The 21,443-nt window shown below is 41.2% G+C and overlaps 1 protein-coding gene and 1 long non-coding RNA gene across 9 annotated transcripts in view; one reads left to right on the forward strand and one right to left on the reverse strand.

Moving 5' to 3' along the window:
- Positions 1–1,845: 1,845 nt before the first annotated feature.
- Positions 1,846–21,443, reverse strand: part of kif13ba (kinesin family member 13Ba) — a 53,170-nt gene continuing 33,572 nt past the window's right edge. For 4 of the 8 annotated variants that reach the window (XM_086310148.1, XM_086310107.1, XM_086309965.1 and 1 more), the window contains exons 22-39: positions 21,050–21,175; positions 20,756–20,929; positions 20,453–20,610; positions 20,241–20,373; positions 19,953–20,108; positions 19,739–19,838; positions 19,465–19,591; positions 19,009–19,064; positions 18,795–18,919; positions 18,439–18,714; positions 18,203–18,355; positions 17,970–18,047; positions 17,803–17,853; positions 12,561–12,717; positions 11,617–11,747; positions 9,236–9,298; positions 7,853–8,432; positions 1,846–7,768 (exon numbers count right to left, since the gene is read on the reverse strand). In XM_086310148.1, coding sequence (XP_086166274.1) covers positions 7,563–7,768; positions 7,853–8,432; positions 9,236–9,298; positions 11,617–11,747; positions 12,561–12,717; positions 17,803–17,853; positions 17,970–18,047; positions 18,203–18,355; positions 18,439–18,714; positions 18,795–18,919; positions 19,009–19,064; positions 19,465–19,591; positions 19,739–19,838; positions 19,953–20,108; positions 20,241–20,373; positions 20,453–20,610; positions 20,756–20,929; positions 21,050–21,175 — 2,850 coding nt within the window. In that variant the 3' untranslated portion in view covers positions 1,846–7,562. The other 4 variants (XM_086310297.1, XM_086310372.1, XM_086310218.1 and 1 more) reach the window with 4 other exon arrangements.
- LOC147338603 (uncharacterized) lies at positions 15,391–21,302 on the forward strand. Its single transcript, XR_015131467.1, has 4 exons — positions 15,391–15,520; positions 19,755–19,899; positions 20,014–20,284; positions 20,763–21,302. It is a non-coding gene; the product is annotated as an uncharacterized LOC147338603 (long non-coding RNA).

The following is a 21,443-nucleotide window of genomic DNA, read 5'->3' on the forward strand; positions in this document are numbered from 1 at the left end:
CTGCCTAATTTCCAAAGTAGTCATTTGTGGTACTGGAACTGGGGAAAAAGAAATAACCCCACCGATATAAAAGATCTGTAAAACAGCTTTGCGCAATTGCATTATGCGTACAGTGTGATCTGTGCCTGCAACCATGGGAGAAAACTAATGAGTATGTGCAGTGGGCTGGACAACAAGAAAAGAAACCAGAAAATAGGAAAACTTGTTTGTCCATAAGCTTTTTCCCTTTTCCCAGTTCAATGAAACTAGCGTGAAACACTCATACCATTATGATTTAAGCATTTTACTCTTGAAGTATGTGTTTTCCCACTTGAGCCCTGCCCAGTGACACGAAATATGCAAACTGCTCAGTTCTGTAGTCTTACTGCTTTAATAATAAATAAATAATTCGGAGTTCAGTTGAATTTCTTTATAGCTCCAAATCACAACAGCAATGGTCTCAAAGCATGTTGTACTTTAACCTCCTAAGACCCAAACTCTTCCACGGCATGCATTTTTAATTTCTCTTTGATATTTGGGCTGATTGGGGCCCGATGAATGTAAAAACAAAGAATTACCAGATTTTTTTTTTTACCTTATTTTTGTTTTTATGAAAAATCAGGGCCACATATGAGGATATTAGTTTAAAATTTTGGTAGAACAGTAGCAGTATAATGTCCTCGTAAGTGGATATCAGGCCCTTGTAGAGCAAACTTGAGTAAATAACCCAAAATGTGATGTCCACATATGTGGACACCAGGTCCTAGGAGGTTAAGGTAAAACCCTAAAATACTGAGAAACCCTAACAATCACACCCCATATGAGCAAGAGATTTGGTGACAGTGGGAAAGACAAACACTCTTTTAACAGGAAGAAACCTCTAGGCTCAGGATGGAGCAGCCATCTGCAGCTACTGGTTGGATTGATGAAGGAGACGAGACAAAAGCCATGAAGAGGAAGAAAGCCAGATATTAAATGCAGAGACGTGTATTGGGTTAAAGGAATATATGTTCCACAGTATTAACAAAATAATTCCAGTTTAAGCTTCTGTATTTCCTGTTAATGTGGCTCAGTTACCAATTTGGAAAAAGCAGAAGCTCTGAAGTCTTAAGAAAATAGATATTTTCTACATGAAGAAATAAATCTGTTTTAAACTCGACTTAGTTGTAGTTAAAGCAGTTTGAGCCACATCAATTAATACACCAAGTTGAAGGCTGAGGTATCCTTTAAATGAGTTTTGTAATGAATCTGACTGGAATTAAAGTGATTTTAAAGTACCTAATAACTTTTTGTCTTGGCCTTGAGTGGTGTAAACAATCCCGCCTTAACTTGTATATTTGAGTTTTCAGCTGTGACATTTTTAAATCAGAGGAGTGTTCGTCGGAGGACGCACGATTAATTCTGTGCTATAATCTGAGCAAATTACACAGTCTAATGAAAACTTGGCAGCAAGACTGACTCACTTCAATTCATTTGACCTTATTTGAACTTAAATGGGCTGACCAGTAAAACAAGTCCATAATCAACCCCCCAAAAAAGTTGTGGTGTCTTCCAGTATTAAGAATTTATGTATACTATATAAGTGCTGTTTCAACATTACACCCGTTTCTCCACATGAAAGAAACACAACAGAAAATCTGTAAAATTACAGGTAAAGTTCCAGAAAATGGAAAAAAGTTCCAGTGGTGCCAGCTGTGTTTTGAGATAACAAATGAAACAAACAAAATGCAGTTATTTCTAAAAACTTCAAGCATCAGATCTTCTAGGCACAAACAAATACTCTGTTAATATTCCTCTTTTTTTAAATTTTATTTAATCTTATCAGATTACCCTTCAGATGGTTTTAAAAAAAGAAAAAGAAAAAACTTATTATAATACATGTTTATTCTTTGGATTGCAGCATATAATTACATAAAACAATTAAATTAATCAAAACCCAAACTTGTGCTCAGATTTTTTCTTTTATAATTCTTAATATGAGCATATATATACACACACATACATACATCGAACAAGCACTTGGATGGTGCACTCACACATACAAATGACACATCAGGACAAACCTGCCCTAAGGGATCAATAGTAGCAGTGACTGATAATGACTAGTTAAGATGATAGATGGGCTTTATTAATACTGCTGACCAGGCTGAAGCCCAATAAACAAACACTTGAATATTTAAATATTTTCAGCTGAATGGGTTAAAAGATACACGACTGAAAATATTTTTTTGTTGTTTTTTGCAGGAGTAACAAGAGGAGTAAACTCTCTGACTCGGCAAGCACCAATCGCTCAGCTCGGTAAAAATATGGCAGCTGGTACCTCAGAGGAATATTGATAACAGCCTTTAAAATACACCAGCAGACATTGTATCTTAAATGATGCACATGCAACAAGGTGGCAATGCATCACCCGATGCCCTCATATTGCTCATTTGTGCAGTTTATACTAGCACAGAAAACAGGAACTTGCTGCCAGCAGTGAAAGGCTGTAAAAAAAAAAAAAAAAAAAAAACTATAAAAGGGCCTCGGAGCAGGAGGTGGCATAAGCAAGGCCAGAGGTAGTTTCAAGGTGAAAACTAACTACCCAGGCAGGAAAATATGCTTTTGTCCAACACAAATCCAAGAAAATACAATTTCGGAGATAAGATTTCATCCCAAGTAGCTGTTAGGTTGCTGCTGCAGGGCAGTGGTAGGTTAGATTTCACTGTCTAGCTATATAGAAAATTCCCTGTGAGGAAGTCAGGCATGGTACCCACTAGGGGGCGACACATTAGCCTTCCTTTAACTGGAAGAGAGTAATAAACCTGACAGCTCCTGTGGACCAAACCATTAAAAATTTAACCAGACTGGCTTTCTGTGGTTTTGGAATGACCCTTTTGAATACTGCTGAGTTTAGTACAGAGCAGAGCTGAAATTGTTGCTGCTGAAACTAGTCTGGCTCCAGGTTGAAGGCCACATTAAGGCAGGCGGGGGTTTGCTCAAAACCAGTGATCCTATACTCAGCATGCAGCTGCAGGCAGTACGACAGACGATGCAAAGACATGGGATTGAAAATGAGCAAAATAAAAGCAAAAAACCTTAAAAAAAAGAAACTGCGAGGGACAAAAGATTCGTCCAGACCGACATACGCTTGGATCCATATCACAGGAATACAAGTAGAATTAAATGTGGTCCTGATGGTAGTGTCATGGAAACAATCTCTACCTCTAATCTTTATAACTACTGCAGCAGAGATGGAGCCTATTGAATTGAAGCTAGAATATTAAACTCATCCAAACAGCAATTACTAACGCTACACTTCCTTTTGTTCAGTTCTTCTTTAAAAAAAAAAGAAAAATAAATCGACCCTTGTTGACGTGTGGATCTTGAGCATCCTGCAGTCTACAGAGCTATATTCTTATCTGCTTTATGCCCTCATCACACTTGATCCACTGCTATGGGGAGCTAAACAGGAGATTGTGCTGGAAGAGAAGTCCATCTACATTGGAGCTTAGCTCTACATTTTACAGTTTAACTTCTGGGAGGAAAACAGTGAGTAATCTTAAATAATCATACTAGGAGAAGGAGAAGAAAAACAGGTAATCTGAAACAAGAAAAAACCCACTTCATCTTTAAAAAACAAACAAACAAAAAAACAATTTGTATTTTTCTTCTTACATGTACAATAATTCCAGAAATTAAGTCTTCAATTCCATCTGGAGGCGTTTGTGCAAATGAATTGAAGCGTTGATATGAAAAAAGTGTGTGAAAGATACATGGTCACATGGTTTCTGAGGCACAACAACATAAAAGAACATCCAGAAGCCTGAAGTGATCTCAAACACACAAAGCAGAGCAGACACCAGGACGGGAATTAGTATTTTTTGCCAGTAGAGCAGCGAGGGCGAAGGCTTGCCGCTCTATGCTGAAGTCCCAGGAAATGCACGTGAAACGGCCGCTGACGGTTATTTTCCCATCTTGGCAACGACTCAAAGACACAACTGAATCAGAGACAGGTGCACTCGACACTCACCCACACACACACAAACGCACACAGGAACACTTCCTTTATTACCACCGAACCGTTACAGACCACATTATTGAAAACTAACCGACAGAGCACTTCACAACCTGCTAACTAATGACACAACAGGCAGAAACTAGCCAATAAGAGGACTCCAGAGGTCTGGACTTTATGGCCAGACAATAAATACACAGATAATAAAATAGACTGTGGAGCCTCATCTTATATTTCAATCAGTTTCCTGTACAGAAGTGATTCTTCACCCAGAAAATATCCTGCCCATCGCTTCTTCAAGGCTCATACGACAAAGTGCCTCATTCAGAAGAATTTTACTAAGTCATAAAAATATATGGGCCACTGAACCAGGAGCACGGACTTTAGTTTTGTTTGTCAATTCGGGAATTAAACACTACTACTGAGATCCAATCTATCATACAGTATGAGACACGAGTAATCAACTGATTCATTTACAGGTAAATTTACAACGCTAATAGCAGCGATTTTAATTAAATCATTTGTGCAACATTTATTTATTCAAATAAAAAGGCTTTACCAGCTTGTGTGCGATCACTGCGTGCACACAAGCATTTAAGCATAAATAGTAACTTCACTGATGGATCCATAAAGACGATAGTGTTCAGACATAGTGTGTTTACAGTATAAGCACACAGTAATCCAGATAACCGTTCCATCATCAACATCAGGAACCTGAAAACCATTACAGACACCAAAAACCTGCCTCATCCTTCAATAAAACTTATTCAGTTCATTGGGAGGCTCTTTTAAAGGAACCATAGAGCTAAAATACCCCAAGAACGTTCAAAATTAATTATTTTCCACCTTTAAAGCCATCTGGCCGTGCTTCATCCTCCCTCTCTGAGACAAACCGAACACTTCCTCACCTCAGTCTCGACATTACTCCAGAGATTTAGTGTTGCCTTTTCAAAAAGGACCGCCGAATTTAAAAAGGAAAATCCAACAAAACTCCAGAACCCTCCAAAAAACATCTCCCATTATGCAACTCAGTAGCAGCTTTTATTAGAGTCTCACCACGAGATTAATGCATCTGTGGCTTCATGGTATAAATTTATAGAAAAGTGTCATTTGCTCAGGTGTACAGAGCTCCTCCTCAGAGCTACAGGACGTTTTCACAGGCAGTAAAATTTTCAATGTGAACTGAACTGGATTGGCCCTTTAAAGAAGACCTATTATGCTCATTTCCAGGATTTTCATTCTTTCCCATGTGACTGAATACAGTTTGCTTTGTATCACTTATGTTGGAATATCATCCTTTTGTCAGGCCTCTTGTGAAAGCTGCATAAACTCGGGGGAGAGTCACAATTAAAAAGAAAGGCTGACACTTTAACTCTTTAAACAGATTTAACATGTTTCAAATTTTTGCCTTTCTCCTTGGACTTCCATCATGTAACAGATTAAATGACAACTTACTCAAAATAACCCATATTTATATTATAGTTGGACTCAGTGGAGCCCCTCAATTCATAGAATGAAATAAGCTATTTTAGCTCCATTCCCCTCGCTTCAGGATGCCTTTCCTGATTGGCTCCTGAGATTAACCTGAGATGATTAGGTCATATAGAGCCAAGAATATAAAAACTGTCTGAAACAGAGCATTTTGAGAAGCTTAAAGCCTTAGATTTTGGCTTATAGGGATTACTTGTGCAAACATTTATTTTAGATATGATCGTTCACCACTGTAAAAGTACATACAGTACAGGAAATGAGTAAAAGCATAATAGATGTCCTTTAACTTGTAAAAGCACTGCAAACACATATACCATCTTCACTCCTAATAGTGCTTTGGTGCACTGAAACAATTTAAATCACATTAAATCACAAGAATAAAATTCAGTGTAAAAATGTCATCATCCCTCTGGAATGTTTCATAAAACCTAATTTAAAAAAAGTAATAATCCACATGTCTACGATATCTTTTAAATTTTCTTCCACAGATCAGTCAGGACTGCCTCTGGGTTTAACACTTTCCCAAAATGTACTCATAGCTCGTTCTCCCATTTGTGTCAGTATAAAGAAACAAGGACTAAAAACTTACTTTTAAAAAGATCAAATGCATAGAAGCAAATTCACCCTTCTCTCAAGCTTAAGTCACTTTCTTTTCCTCAGCACATACTCTGCCCATTTCCACCTCCACAGCACTAAGGTGCTGCCCAAACAGCGCCTCCTGGTGTCCGGATATCATCAGTCACTTTCAGGGACATGGGAATATCCTGACTGGGATTAAAAATCCAAACAAACAAAAGAATAAAACAAACAAAACAAAGACGACACCAAAGAAAGCCAACCTGTTCTCGTTACCTTATCTGGTCGCTGCATCATAACCACAGACATGTTCTGTTCACGTACAGAAGCTCCTTATCCAACGTCTCCAGTGCAAAAATCAACTTTTAAAGCCTCCCAGTTTCATAGTGGCTTTGTCACGACTATTCCTGCTGTACGAAGCTAATCTTTAACACCATCACGACTACAACATTAACGTACACACAGAGCAACACTGTACAACATTTACACACACACGCACACTGTGCTTTCCCCTCTGCAGTCCCTGAGATCACCTCACACTTAGCACAAGGCATTCTCTTCAACACAAACACGGCTACAAGGAGTTAAATATACAGACAAATGCAAACCAAGCCATGGTGAAGGCACATTCTGGGAGGATCAATCTTCAAAAGAAAATGGGAAAAAAAGGAGTCCGAGAGGGAGAGTCAAAGTGTCAGTCTGCAAATTGGACCTGGAGAGTTCAGGAAGGTGGCAACCGTAGCGTTAAATTCTGGACTATCAAGTAGAGGCATCATATGCAGGGATACAAACATGTCAAGTGTGAAAACGCAGCAAATATCTACTGCCACAATATGATTTGAGGTTTGTGGTACTCAGGAACTGAGATAAATAAATAAAATGTCAAAGAAAAGTGACGCCAATCTTCACTGCCTAATAGTCAGCTTTATAAAATCTTTATGGTCAAATAGGATCATTTGACTTCTTTTAACAACTATTATAGGCTGACAATTAATCGTGAAAGATGAACGACAACACAAAAAAAATAAAATAAGATGGGGCCAGTAAATCCATTAGCCTCGTCCTTTGAAAGTCTTCCATCCCACTGTAAAAATACCTTGCTCCCAACCAAATTACCCCAGTGTGACCACAAAAAAGCCACATGTTTGCATCCCTGTATATCAGCTAAGAAAGCATCATCCAGCCTGCGGGGTTCAGTCCTCACTCCTGGTCCAAATAGTTCTGCTTTTCATTCAGTCTCAGCAGTCTTCCCACTGACTGCTAATCATCTTCCCGCATGACAACTGGTCCTCCCATGTACTTCCAAATATCCTGCATAGTCTTTCATTATCTTACTTGAATTGTTCTTGAAAGTTCTCTTTACCGTGTTTATTCTATATCCATCCAGACTCTATGAATGGATGCAGTGAGTGTAGAATCTAACTGTAGGAGGTTAGGCAGTAGGTCAGTTGTAGAGTATGAGCCTGTTGCATAGCTGAGAGGAGGAGGACGACGATTGTGGGCTCCTAGTTTTCATGTCTCAGCTGCTCCAGGATTTGCGATTCTCCCCTCGGCGTGCAACAATGGCCTCTCCTCGCAGGATGGGGACGTGGGCAGAAGGGGTAAACTCCCCTGTCTGCCGATTGGTCCGCTCGCGGGAGGACAGCCGGTTTGGGCGGACCAGCACCCCGTAACCCGGCTTACAGTGGAAATACCGCTGACCTCCGACGGAGCCGTCGTTCTTACCTGCAAACATAAGGTCATCTCCATCAATCGACAGACATTTAGGACTATGGTGGACTGCGCTGATCCTTTTAACTGGATACATACCTACAGGAGTGTCCAGCTCCACCCCCACCCAAACTCCTTCAGCAAACTGTGTCACCCCAATGTAGCGCACCGTCCCCGCCTTATTGTTCCCTACTGTAACATATGCTCCTTCTGTCAGCCAATCAGGCAGCACGTCTTCACCACCTCGCTCATCATCATCCACAAAGATCTCTAGTCTCTCAAAGCCTTCACTTCCTCCGGAGTTTATCAGCTTCTGTTCGGAGGAGACGTCGGACGTGATGCTATTGTGATTGGCTGAGTTGTGAGAAGCAGGCGAAGCGACGACTGACACCTTGGCACCAAACTGAGAAGGAGAGGTCACAATATCGTTCCTGTCAGCGCCCTGCTGCTGGGGGTTTGTGGGTAACGTGGTCTCGACAGCCAGGAGGGAGGAGGATGAGGAGGAGGGTTGGAGAACGTCACACAGGGTAGCTGTAGAAACACTAGCAGAGAAGTAGCCGCTTGACGACTGGCTGAGGGGGCTGAGAGGGGTGGTGTCATGCGGGTCATGCACAGGAAGAGGAGAGACTTCTGGGAGCTCCGCCCGTCTGTCTTTGGCTGGGGGCCGTAGAATAGCAGTCTACAGGAAACCGGGGGGACAGATAAGAGCATGCAGACAAGGCAAAACAAAAGAGTAATCAACAACAGTAATCAACCTTCAAAATAAAACTTGACAGGAAGAAGTCTAGGGTCTGCGAATCTCATCTTTTGACTGCGTTGACTCCCTATAGAGCCCCAAGGTGCATATCAGGCTAAAGCATACGTTACTGTGTACAGGGTGAGCTACGGCACAGATTTAGTGCAGTTCTATAAATCAAGCACAATGCAATTACGCTAATGAGTGAATCGCTGAAAAGGTCTTAAACTGCACATAAAGAGCAATTCATTAAAACTTACAATGGGACCACATTAAGAACCGATGTGGAATTGGAATCTAGTAAGGATGCATCTTACAGAGAAAGAAGAGAATAAACAGAACTACAGAACTGTATTATGGGACTGCGTGATTTGGGTACTAGATCTTCAGTTGCTTTTAGTATCCCTGAATTTATAAAAGTGCATTATCAGACTGTTGCAATGACCCTTGTTAGTTGATAAATTGGACAGCAGGGATTAATGGAGGCAACTTTTGTTTTTTGCAATACACTTGGGAAAAAAAGTGAAATCATCCTCTAATGCTGCAAACTGAAAACAAACAGAGACTGTGGTTACCTAATGCCGTTTTTCCTCAAAGAACCAAGTGGATTAAACTACAAATAAAAATTACTAATCAAAAGTATTCATGTTATTTTGATCTCAAACAAAATCTTAAAAAACCTGATTAAAATTAAGTTACCGATAAACCAAACAGCATGTAAAGGATAAGACGAGATTTAATCTCACCGTCTCGGTCTTGCCTTTGTTGTCGTCCCCTCCTGATGAGGTCACTATACGAGGCACGTGCTGCTGAGTGACAAGGACACAACAGAGAAAAAAGAAATGCAAATAAACAGGCTGTGGCAGGCTAATGGCACTGAATCAATGCTATGTATTTAACATCATGTCATGCTGCATATGCAACATTATGATTATTAGGATCGTTTACTACAGTCATGGCCAAAAGTTTTCAGACTGCTAAAATGTGTATTTCATACACTTTGTTCCTTCATTTTCCTGCCCCGGAAGTGTGCCAGAGGGCGAGCACCTGGTGGCCTGGCCTTAGTCCATGGGCCCACCCTTTCGTAAGTCCACCACCCACAGGAAGGGCTGGATGCAGTGTGTGCTGGGCCGATTCCTGGCTACCAAGGCTAGCAGTGGGGAAGGAGCCTGAGCTAATGTGTAAGGTTGAGAAGTACTGGATAGAGATAGTGAGGCTCAACTCAACACACAGCTCTGGAGTTATCTTTGGCAGTGCTCCACCTGGGGATTCTGTCAGTGAGACCTGGAGGGGTGTGACTGGCCTGCCACACCTGAGTGGTGTTCTACTACTGGACTTCTGTACAAACCACAGTTTGTCCACAGAAAACCATGTTTGAACATAAGGGTGTCCATAAGGGCACCAGGACATCCCAGGCAGCTCGATGATCAATTTTGTAATTGTGTCATAATGGGGTTAGCTCCTCCAGCCATACATTCTGGACACTCGGGTGAAGAGAGGTGCTGAGCTGTCAACTGATCACCAGCTGGTGGCGAGTTGGACCTGTGAGGTTGCACTGGGAATGTATGACAGAGGCTACCGTCCACGAAATCTTCAACTCCCAGCCTGAAGGAGCAGTCCTATCAGGCTTGGTTAGACTGTGGGACTTGGAAAGCAGCCAATAAGTGGAAGAAAATGGATGGATGTTTCTATGATATAGTGAAAAACAACGACTTCTACTGGCACATGAAGAGTCAGTATTTACATTTTCGAGCCTTCCTTTTCATAACTTGAAGTTCTAAAAAGTGGGGGGTAAGTAGAAATCCTCAAACTGATCAGCTAGGACCACTGATATGGCAGGAATCGATCACCAGTAGTCTAAATCTGACCAATAAGTTGATAGCCAGCATGCCACACAGAACAGCACAATGCACACTTTCTTTTAGTCATTAATTTGTCAATTATAATTCATCAATATTTTACTGAAACCATGAAACCCTGAAACCCTGAAGAAAGAATAAAAAAAACAACAACAACAAAAAACAAACAAACTTGTGCCTGCGAAAACCTCTGGTCATGAGTGCAGCTACAGCATTACAGCTTATTAACGCATGCTGAAATGTCCTGGGCAAGATGTTGAACCCCAAATTGCTACCGATGCACCGATTGCAGCGTGAGTGTGTGGAACGCAGGTAAAAACTGCTTAGGTCAAGGTCAAGGTCAAGGTCAGATTTATTTATATAGCACATTTCCAACAGCCAATGCTGCACAAAGTGCTTAACAATAACAATAAAATTAAAAACTACAGTGTAATACAATAATAACAATAGAAACAATAAAATAGAAGAATTGAAACAATACTAACTAATTCAGATAAATCCAAAATGCTTGGGTCATAATGTGTTAAAAGCCAGAGCGTAAAAGTGTGTCTTTAGTAAAGATTTAAATTGCTCAAGAGTTTGAGCAGATCTAATATTAAAGGGGAGACTATTCCAAAGTCTGGGACCTGCCACAGAGAAGGATCTATCACCACGAGATTTGAGGTTAGTCCGTGGAATGGACAACAATAGTTTTGAACTAGATCTCGTGGGTTTTCCTGGAGCATAGGCAGAGAGGAGCTCTGACAAGTAGGGGGGGGGCTCGGGCGTTGAGTGACTTAAAAACAAAAAGTAAGAGTTTAAATTGGATCCTGTAGGGGACAGGGAGCCAGTGTAAAGAGGCTAAAATTGGGGTTATATGCTCTCTCCGTTTGGTACCAGTTAGCAGGCGAGCAGCAGCATTTTGAACCATCTGAAGGCTTAGTGGTGTAACCACACGTAACCATCTGTATGGTTATGTGTGAACTCATAACATGGAGTGAAAAATGTCACCTGCAATCAATAAACTATTTCAATGGGCAGAAAGAGTAGAAATCAATTCTGATTAACCCGTCTACAATTTAGTTCAGGTCATTTCAGTTTTATTGAAATTGCCAAATAACAACAGTCACCTCAAGGCGCTTTATATTGTAAGGTAAGGATCCTAGAATAATGGTTCAAATATTTAAAAATAAAAGTTGAAAAATAAAAAAGTGATATTATATCTATTACAGATATGTAACAAACTCAATACAAGGCTTCCAGGGAATTGCACTGGACCATCTGCTGACCTGCTGGTTTTGCGGCGAAGGTCTCAGCTCCTTCTTCTCATCTCGCACTGGAAACAGAGACTTGAGCAGTTTGGGCATCTGGGGAACCAGCGCCTTAACTGAAAGATAAGAGGCAGCAAGTCCTGAACGACCTGGAGGGGGGGAAGAAGGGAAGAAGGCGAGAAGGAGGAAGACGAGGCGAGAAGGGAGGAGGCAGAAGAGAGAGAAGGAAGCAAGAGGAGGTCCGGGAGGTAGAGGAGGCATGAAAGATTAAGATTGGAAGTTGAAAGTGAGTCCAGAAAATGGCAAAAACCCCAATACTGGGATAGACTAACAGAGGAAGCTGGCAAAAAAAAAAAAAAAACTAAACAAAAAAACTAACACAAAGATGATTTCAGCCATTAGGATATGATTTCATAAACACTCTAAATTACTGGACTGTGAAAGAGAAATTATTTAAACATCATTAATTCTGTTTATTTTCAAAACAGAATTACGCTGAAGGACATCACAGTGACAATGATTCAAACTGACATTAACATGAAATCACTATGAATCAACTAACTGACAAACAATATTCAGATTAATCACAGCAGACATTAAAAAAAAAAAAAAAGCTCTGTTCAAGGAGATGAGGAGAGAATGGAGACCTTTACACTAGAAATGAATACAAAGAGAGCAGGTAGATAGTGTGATAACACACTGGACATGGAGGATCTAGCATTTAATAATGTGAACAATGAAACATCAGATGGTGTGGTTAAATATCTTTGGAACATCAGACAAAAGAGGACAAGGTGGAAGAGAAAGTAAGGTGAAATCTGTGAGCAGCTCAAGTGGATGAATCCAGGCAGAAGAAAAAGGAGGAGAAAAGAATGGCTGGGGGAGTAAGATGGAGCAATGAGCAGAGCCCAAAGTGTTTTATTGAAGAGAGAAAGGAGATGGGAAAAGAAGGAGGGGTTTACCTTGCTCTGGTTCCTGGTTCTGTGGAGGAGGAGTGCCGAAGGGAGTAGTTGATGAAGACGGGGAGGTAGAGTAGGTGGAAGGGGAGGAGGCTGGGCGGGGCAGGGTGCGAGGAAACTGAGAGGGCATGTAGATATCCTGCTGACTCTCCCATCGACCCTGAGGGAGCAGACAGAGATAATGTTGGATTTAAAAGGATGAAATATCTGAGTCGTACAGCATCCACAAGTAAAAGCACACAAATTACTGCTCCAAGCACAAAGTATAATTTATGTATAGCTGTTCTTGTCAACTAAAAGATGCAAGTTGGTTAGTTTCTACTTTCAATGTACTACCTGTGCTAATGCACATTATTTTTAAATAATAAATAAGCATATTAACTTAAAAAAAAAAAAAAAACAACAACAGCAAAAACAAGAAAAAAAACCCCCAAAAAAACAACAACAGGAAAATACCCCTTTTTCAGATATACATGGTAACCCATATGTAAACAAATCATAAATTTTTTATGCAAATATAGGGTAAAAGCAAACAGGTCTTTCTGTTGATTTAAACTGAAAAACTTCAAACAGGGTTCCTAAACCTTTCGAAATATTGTTTTTTGGTCTTTCAACATGGTTTGTGTTCCAGTGTGCTAATGCACCTTACAATATGACATTAAAGTTGGGCCTTTTGAAGCATGTTGGCTGAAGCATAAAGCATAAGCAGACTAAGAAAAAGAAAAATTGTGTCACTTTCTCAAAACTCACTGTCAATAAATTATAAACTTATTTCAATTATAAACTTATTTAAATGATTAAGGTTGGTTACTTTGGTTCAGTGCTGAACTCTATAGTGTTTGGTGCTGAGATTAATCTGACTAGTATTACGTAGATAACTAGGGGTGCAACGATACACAAAATTCACGGTTCGGTTCGATACTTTGGTGTCACGGTTCGATATTTTTTCGATACAAAAAAATGTTCATGCCTTTTTAATTTGTCATTTATTAAACTTATAAATATATATTTTAACTCAAAAGTACAGTTTTTAAATTTAATGTTGCTGAAACAAAAGTAATTAAAAAAATAAATATATCTCTGGGCTCTCAAAATTTCAAAATCCCTGGTAGACTCTTCAGTTTTTGGTAGCCCAAAATAAATTTAAGTAGCCCAAATAAAAAAGAGAGCAATTTTTTGATTGATGTTTTGTTTCCTTTACAATATTATACATTAAAGTATAATATTGTAAAGGAAACAAAAAAACATAAATCAAAAAACTGTTGAAAAACAAATTACAACATTGTATAAAAATTACAATCATCAACTCAAATACTTGGTTCTAATTGAACAGAAATTTCTATGAACTTGTAAGAACTGTGTAGGACATGAATCAGTCTGTGTCAGATCCTGAATTTGAAATTTCCACTGAAGTCAACGGGTAAGAGACAAGTGGAACCAAGATCTAGGCCATTTGCTTTTTGAAGTTTGCAAAGACTGCTAAATTTTGCCAGTGGTAGTTCACTCTTTGCAACATAGTACGCTGTTCTAAACAGATTTTTTCAGGTTTATTTTAGTATGTTATTTGCAATTGGTGTTTGTTCTGGGAAAGATATTGCAGACTGAGCAATAATGCATTTCTTGCATTTCTCATGGGTTCTAATGGGGGCCTTTCTTAAAATGACTGGTCCCAGTAACAAAGGCGCTTGTCGACTCAGAAATCGAGAGAAAACCAACAACACACCCGGCAGAACATTATGTTATTTACACGGGTGCACATAAGTGGTCCGCATTCGCTGTCAAAATAAAAGACGCGCACCAGATAAGAAGTTGCAACGCGCGTTTGCGTCCATATAAAAGGCACTGTTTTTGTCCGTTAAAGTGGGATTTTCACGGCACATTCCGCACCACATCTCTGTGCGTTCATCATTTGTTTGAAGCCAGCTCACCTCCTGCAAACACTTTTCCGAGAATACGTGCTTCTTTTGTGGTTCGGACTTGGAGGTGGAGGAAGACCAAAGTAATTGCTTAAAGGAGCTTCTTCGACATCTTTAAGAGTTCTAAACAAATGTCTGTCCTCCTCCAGAAAATCTTATGTATGCAAACACGTGTTGCAACTTCATATCTTGTGCGCGTTTTTTTTTTCTTTATTTTGACAGCGAATGCGCACCTGCGGACCACTTATGTGCAGCCCCGGTTATATAGCTCATATTGCAGCCACAGAAATTCTTTTGTCCATGAAACCATAAAGCTGCACTTTCTTTTTGCCTTATAGTCTGATTTGTCATAACTTTTCCGTTTTGTGGTAAACTTTTCTTTGGCTGTCACTTCTTCACCCTGACCCGTCTTATTTGGCTCAGCAGAACTAAAATATATATCCTGCTACTTTTACACACACACACACACACACACACACACACACACACACACACACACACACACACACAGGTCAGCGATTCTCTGCACGATCAACCTCTTACATGTTTAAGCTTGCTGCGGGAGATTTCACTTGTCATGTTTGCATAGTAAGCTAACGATTGATAAGACAATGTCAGAGGAATTGGTGCGCAAATTATCATCACTCACCAATCAGTACTGTCGCTCTCTATACACAGTTCGCGCGATTGCAAAGTGAAAGCAAAAAACAAGCGCAAATTCAAACGCGATTTCAATATGTCACATATTGACAGTGGCTCACCGATGCCAATGACATAATTACCCAGCTACATTTCCGAAAGAATGAGAAAAGCATTGACATATATGTAAATGACCTTTAAATTTGGTAAATATTTTTACGTTTGTTTGAAAGGCACTTCGGTTTTATTTTGAAATCAATGCTTTTATTTTGAAACAGGAAACTGGCACAAAACCGTTAAAGGGCTGTTAGTAACGTTTCTTTTAGGATATGGTAAAATAGTGTGCCTTAAAGTGAAAAATATGTACGTTTACTTTGCCAATTAGTACCTGGCTGACAGTGGCACAAGGTTTGTTAATGTTTCCTTTAACGGAATAAGTTACATGCAATCAAAATGTCATTTAATAGAGTTTATGTTGTTAACCTTGACCTTTATGTGTAGTTGTAAGTTAGTGAGGTGATATAATGAATTGAGTGATGTAAATTTGATGTATATGCTATATGTGAGCAGGAGAAATTTGTTTCCTTTGATCTTATGGTATTAATATTGCTGGTTTTGTTTTGCTCCTAGCTCTTACGGTGTCTTCACTGAATGTTTCAATAAAAACATTTCCAATAAAACCTCTGTGAAGCATCAGTATAAAAGACCATCATTCAGCCAGGGATGCTACAATATATTTTTCTTCCTACAATAGCCCGACGGGCAGGGCAGAGATAGATTTTGGTAGCCCGACTGGAAAAATCGCTAGCCCCGGGACGTCGGGCTACCGATTTTGTAAGCCCTGTATCTGATTGAGGAATCACTCATCATTGGAAAAGAGAGTTTATTACAGAGAAATGGCTCTTTCCAAAATAAAAGCAATACTATACACTTCTTCTGGGCTATATTCTCAGCAGCATATTGTAGCGGGTCAGGGCTGTTCGGGGTTCTGTTTGTACAGTTATGTTTTGTTTATGTTGCCATAGTGACGGGTGACGCCCTCTCGCTGCGACGGTGTGTCCTTCCGGGGTCAGAGGGCGCCCTGTGTGTTGTAGTTGTTGCTGTGCGGTTGCCGCGCTGAGCAGTTAGCTAGCGGCAGTGTTCTTCTGCAGATGTCAATAAACGGCTGTGCTCCCTGGCTAGCTCACGGGAAGCAAGACCAAACGACACCTCCGTCTCCTCCTTGTCTGAGCTCGCCACATTGGTGTCAGAAGTGGGATGATGGTGGCACCCCATGTTCTGACCCAAGTGACTTTTCCCCCGCCGGTCGTGACCGGCTGGTGCGCCAAAAGAAGGCACTTGGACATTTGCAGGACTTTGTGTGGGGTAATGGGGTCGTCGGGGACGACTGACCCCTTAGGTGGGGGCTATGTAGGGGTCAGGGCTTGGTCGGGGTTCTGTTTGTACAGTTATGTTTTGTTTATGTTGCCATAGTGACGGGTGACGCCCTCTCGCTGCGACGGTGTGTCCTTCCGGGGTCAGAGGGCGCCCTGTGTGTTGTTGTTGTTGTTGCTGTGCGGTTGCCGCGCTGAGCAGTTAGCTAGCGGCAGTGTTCTTCTGCAGATGTCAATAAACGGCTGTGCTCCCTGGCTAGCTCACGGGAAGCAAGACCAAACGACACCTCCGTCTCCTCCTTGTCTGAGCTCGCCACAATATTAAACATATCAGGTCCCCATAAGGAGAATCATGTGCTAACGGCTGTCTAAATGACTCGGGTAAAGTTTGTAGCATGCATGCTTGTTGTTTTTGTCTGCTTCCACTTGTCTTTGCACTAGGATGATGTCAAATGCACAGTCATATTCGTTGTGTTCCCACTAGTGCTGTTAGCGTTAATCTCGTTGAAATGATGTTAAGGCCACAACACGGCAAATCTCCGTTAACGAGCTACCCCTGATCGCCCGTGCGTGGGGCTAGACGGCCAACACGTTAACGAGCTAACTGCGCTAACACACTAGTTCCCACCCATGTAATTGAGCATTGCGTGGCACATCCAACATACTGTTTCACTTTAGTCCATGACGCGCTTACCTTCAGGGTCATACGTCACATGAAAACCAAAATAATTCCAAACGCAAGATCTGAATGAGGGTGGGGGAGGTTCAATTTGCCATGTTGCAAGGAGAGCTTAACTTCTGTCTCCCCTGCGCTCTTCCTTCTGGCAATGCTGTCTGTGTTGAACGCTCAGTGGATCTGCGCTCGACAGTGCAGCCTAGGCGGAGTAGTCAAACGCAGATTCACTGAGCGCTCAACACAGACAGCATTGTCAGAAGGAAAGTTGATAAAATAAATTACAAATTTTGTATTGTTTGATACATATGCGTACTGAACCGAAAGCACTGTATCGAACGGTTCAATATCGATACGAATATCGTTGCACCCCTAGTAGATACATTTAACTAGAAAAAAGTTCTTCTTTTATTAATTAAACTAAGTAAATTAAATGACCACATAATTATCGGGTCTATTTAATAACTGAATGCAGTGTTAAATACAAAGAGGTAAAGTTTTTGATTTCATGCAATAATAACACAGCTCTCCTAGCTCTCTTTATGCACGCTAATGAAGAGAGCTTCCAACGTTGCACAGGCAACACTCCAGCAGTTACACAAACAGAAACACATGATTTTGTGCTGTTGAACAGTGGGTATTACCTTATCGTCCAGCAGGCAGGTTGTGGACAGGTCTTGTCTACTTCCAGACAGCTGACAGAAGGGACAGCCAAGAAAATATATATATATTGAGAAACATCACATCTTATTGCAATAAAATGTAATGCCATCTGTGCTATGATGGTCTGCCACTATATTTCATGCTTTACCCTGTTAACAGAAGGAGAGCTTATGCTCCGTCTGTTACTCTTCCCTCTGCTAGTCAACTGCTCCTTCACGGCCACTTCCTAAAACACAGTATTTTAATGTATATATTAGAAGAAAATATTAGAAGATCATCAATTAAAAAAAAAAAAAAAAGCTGTGTGACTGGATGAATGCTTGCCTATTCATAATGTGGGTTTAAATTCAATCTACAGCTCTATTATTTATCTCCACCTACCTGTCTGAGTCTATCCAGTGTCAGAATGTTCTCCAGACTCAGGACACTCCGGAGGTATTTCTCAATGGCAGCTTCATCATCGCCTGACTGGCTGTTGTGTGCGCTTGCAGCGAGTCGGGCCAGCATCTCCCTGTCCTCTGAACCAGGAGCATCCTAAGGAGACAAAGCATCATAAAGATTAACAACATGTTTAATAATATGCTTGGCAAAACAATGCTTCTTCCCATTGGCCTTACCCCAGGTATGTTGGAAACCACCTCAAAGGTGACCCCACAGCCAGGTACGGTGCTGCGGGTTGACATCCTTCTGAGAAAGTTGTGGGCAAATCCCTGGCGGCCCGGGTTAACATTGACGCAGATCCTTTTTCTCAGCACCAGCTGCATGTCAGCAGGGTGACTGAGCTGGACCACCACCCGTATGGTCAGATAGACACGCTGCTCAGGATATGATCCCCCTCGACTGAGCTGAGGACACTCATGGACAGTGGAGTCCCAGGATGCCTCTGCTTTAACCTGTGGAGTGAACAGCTCAGTTACTACAAGGGTTTCTAATGAAAAGGCCTCCTTTATGAGAATTACAGGTTTATCCTCACCTCTCCATCGTAGTGTCTGACAATCTGTAGATCAAAAAAGTCATCCTCATCCTCTCCATTCAAGATAGCATCCCAGCCTCCAGCCTCTGGAACTTCAAACTGGTCTTGAGAGCTGAGGTCATCAGCTGGGGAATCAAAGATATTTCAAATTAACTTATATAAAAAGATAAACACTTTGTGAGATTCTGCACAATTTTGCAAATGACTGACTTACGTTTGAGATTGAGGAAGAGGACGGGGATGTGAGTCTCCATGCCAGGCAGAGGAACCCTTTTTAAAAAAAAAAAAAAAAAAAATGTTGCTTAAACCTCTGTGTCTTAAAATGTTATAATGAATGCTAATTTCCAGCTCGATATTTCTGTTCTCAGACAGTAATCCTTTGCAATTGGCCTACATGCACCTCCTCAGTTCAAACAAGATACTTTAGCTCCATTCAAGCCAAGTTATTACAAACTGCAAACAGAAGGTTTGATGAGACTTCTGTGTTTAAACCAGAGTGTGTGCCTTATATGACCATATTAGGGATATCTGCGCTCACTGACATCACAAAGAGCCGTTTAAAATTTTAAAGCGGTTTGATACAGAGCGTTTAAAGCAGTCTGAAGCTGCAGCTTTAGGCTCACAGGGGCTTCAGCTGTTTTCAATAAGAACATCATTTAATGGGCTGTACCATTCAGCAGGTGCTCCAGGAATGCCGCTGCCAGCAGAGGGCACCATTACAGCATTTCTCTCCTCAGTTAGAGTCAAACGCCATTCAAGGAGCTGCGCCTCTCTCTCCATGTCATCTTCTGTTTTTTCTGTACAAAACATGCATGCATTAAACATTTCATTCACCTTACTCCACTTGCAAAGTGTAAATTGCTGTAACTGTGAATTAGGATCAGAAACAGTTGTTAAATACCTGTGCACATCAATATTTTGCATACTAATCTACGTATTTTTACCTGCTTTGCTAACCAGGCTCTGTAGGTGCTGATCAAGGTATTCCTGTCTCTTGGTGAGAGCACCTAACCACTGCCGCCGTAACCGTTCCAGGTCTCTTTCCTGTCCACCAAACAACTCAGTTAATCACTCCATCTTCTTCTTCAAGTCAGCTACTTCAAAGGTAATTTATGACTCAATGAAAGTGTAAATCACACTGTCGACAGAGTGGTCTACCTGATAACTGTCCATCTCATCTGCTTCCTGGTTTGCTGTGGTGTTTCTGATCTCCACACAGCCCACTGATACAGCGAGCACAATCTCTGCGATCAGGGGCATAGTGCCAGAATCCTGAACTGAGCGCACGTCCACCTGGATTCTTCTCGACTGACCCTAAAGGAGCATGAGGAGAAGGTTGAGGAGGATTAAGAAGACAAGACACTAGTTAGAATATTTAGAAGCCCGCTTTTCCAGTTTTCTGATTCAAACAGGTTGACTGTTTTTGTTGTGATGTGTCATCCTCACCTGCCGAAGCTGGAAGATTCCTCCGGTCCGCACATCTCTGGCAGGTACCACTTCCACTGGAACAAAGTCTCCATTCTCGTTTATCTCCAGGATTTGAATCCACAGCTCGAGCTTACGTGTTACCTCACTCCATCTACAAAATCAGACACTGTTTGCACACCTGTGCTCCTTGCAGAACAAGAATCTATATGTACTCTTTCTGTTATATCTACCTGTCTCGTAATGTGCGTGTCTTAGCTTGGATGATGCTGAGGTCCCACAGTGCGGGGTTTCTTCCAGCATCAGCCTGTCTGTGTCCGTACACCTCAATGGCGACTGCCCCTTCTGTAAGGTGCTCGATAAATTCCTCAGTTACGGACACAGCCAGCTCCTACATAAGCCCCCAAAAAACAAGTGCCATTCAGACCAATCCACAACACATTTTCACACAACTAGAAATCAAAATAGACACCGCTCAGGAAAGCTTCTTGATTTGTTGCAAGACTTGAAATTCTCATCTTCCCTCCCATGTTTACCTTGCAGCTGTCAAACACCACCATGCAGTGTGGGTCCTTGTTGCTGGGTGATGAGGATGACGTGTCAACTTCGGGAGCCACGATGATAGGCTCAGGCTGGTCCCAGAAAGAATACTGACAGAAGACGAAGTTGGACAGGTACTGAGGAAGACCAGTAGCCTGCAGGATTTTAATCTGTGGATGACAAACGGGAAAAATGAGATGCCAACTAAACATACCTAATAGTCCAGGAAGTATTGGGAAGATTCAGATGGTCTGAATGCACTAAATTTTCTGATGAGCTATGAGTCTTACCATGCAGACCAGTTTGCGATCCTGAACTTCAATGTCCTGGTTGTTGTCAGGCTCATCTCCTCCAGCCATGTTATCCTCTAAGCCCCCTCCAACTCTTACCACCTCCACATGCAGGCGACCTGCAACCTAAACACAGCAAGAAAACATCCTTTAGCCTTTAGTATAAGAAAAATACTTTTTTTTTAACGGGGAAAGATGCAAAGCTGTTTTAATAGACTTCATGAATAAAAGTACAGACTTGAAAATGAGAAAAGCATGTCAATTTTTCCCAGAATTTGTTCCTTGTCCCCAAAGACTTCCTGTATCTCTGGCTGTTCTATTCTATAGCTGCTCATTCACCACTCAGATTTCAAATGCAATCATGAAAATCAGCTGAAAGTTTACATCAGCTTCC

The sequence above is a fragment of the Aulonocara sp. 'chitande type north' Nkhata Bay genome, linkage group LG1, assembly GCF_057382095.1.
Source record: "Aulonocara sp. 'chitande type north' Nkhata Bay isolate Kocher_YH1m ecotype deep benthic linkage group LG1, A_spYH_male_GT1.1, whole genome shotgun sequence".
Lineage (NCBI taxonomy): Eukaryota > Metazoa > Chordata > Actinopteri > Cichliformes > Cichlidae > Aulonocara > Aulonocara sp. 'chitande type north' Nkhata Bay.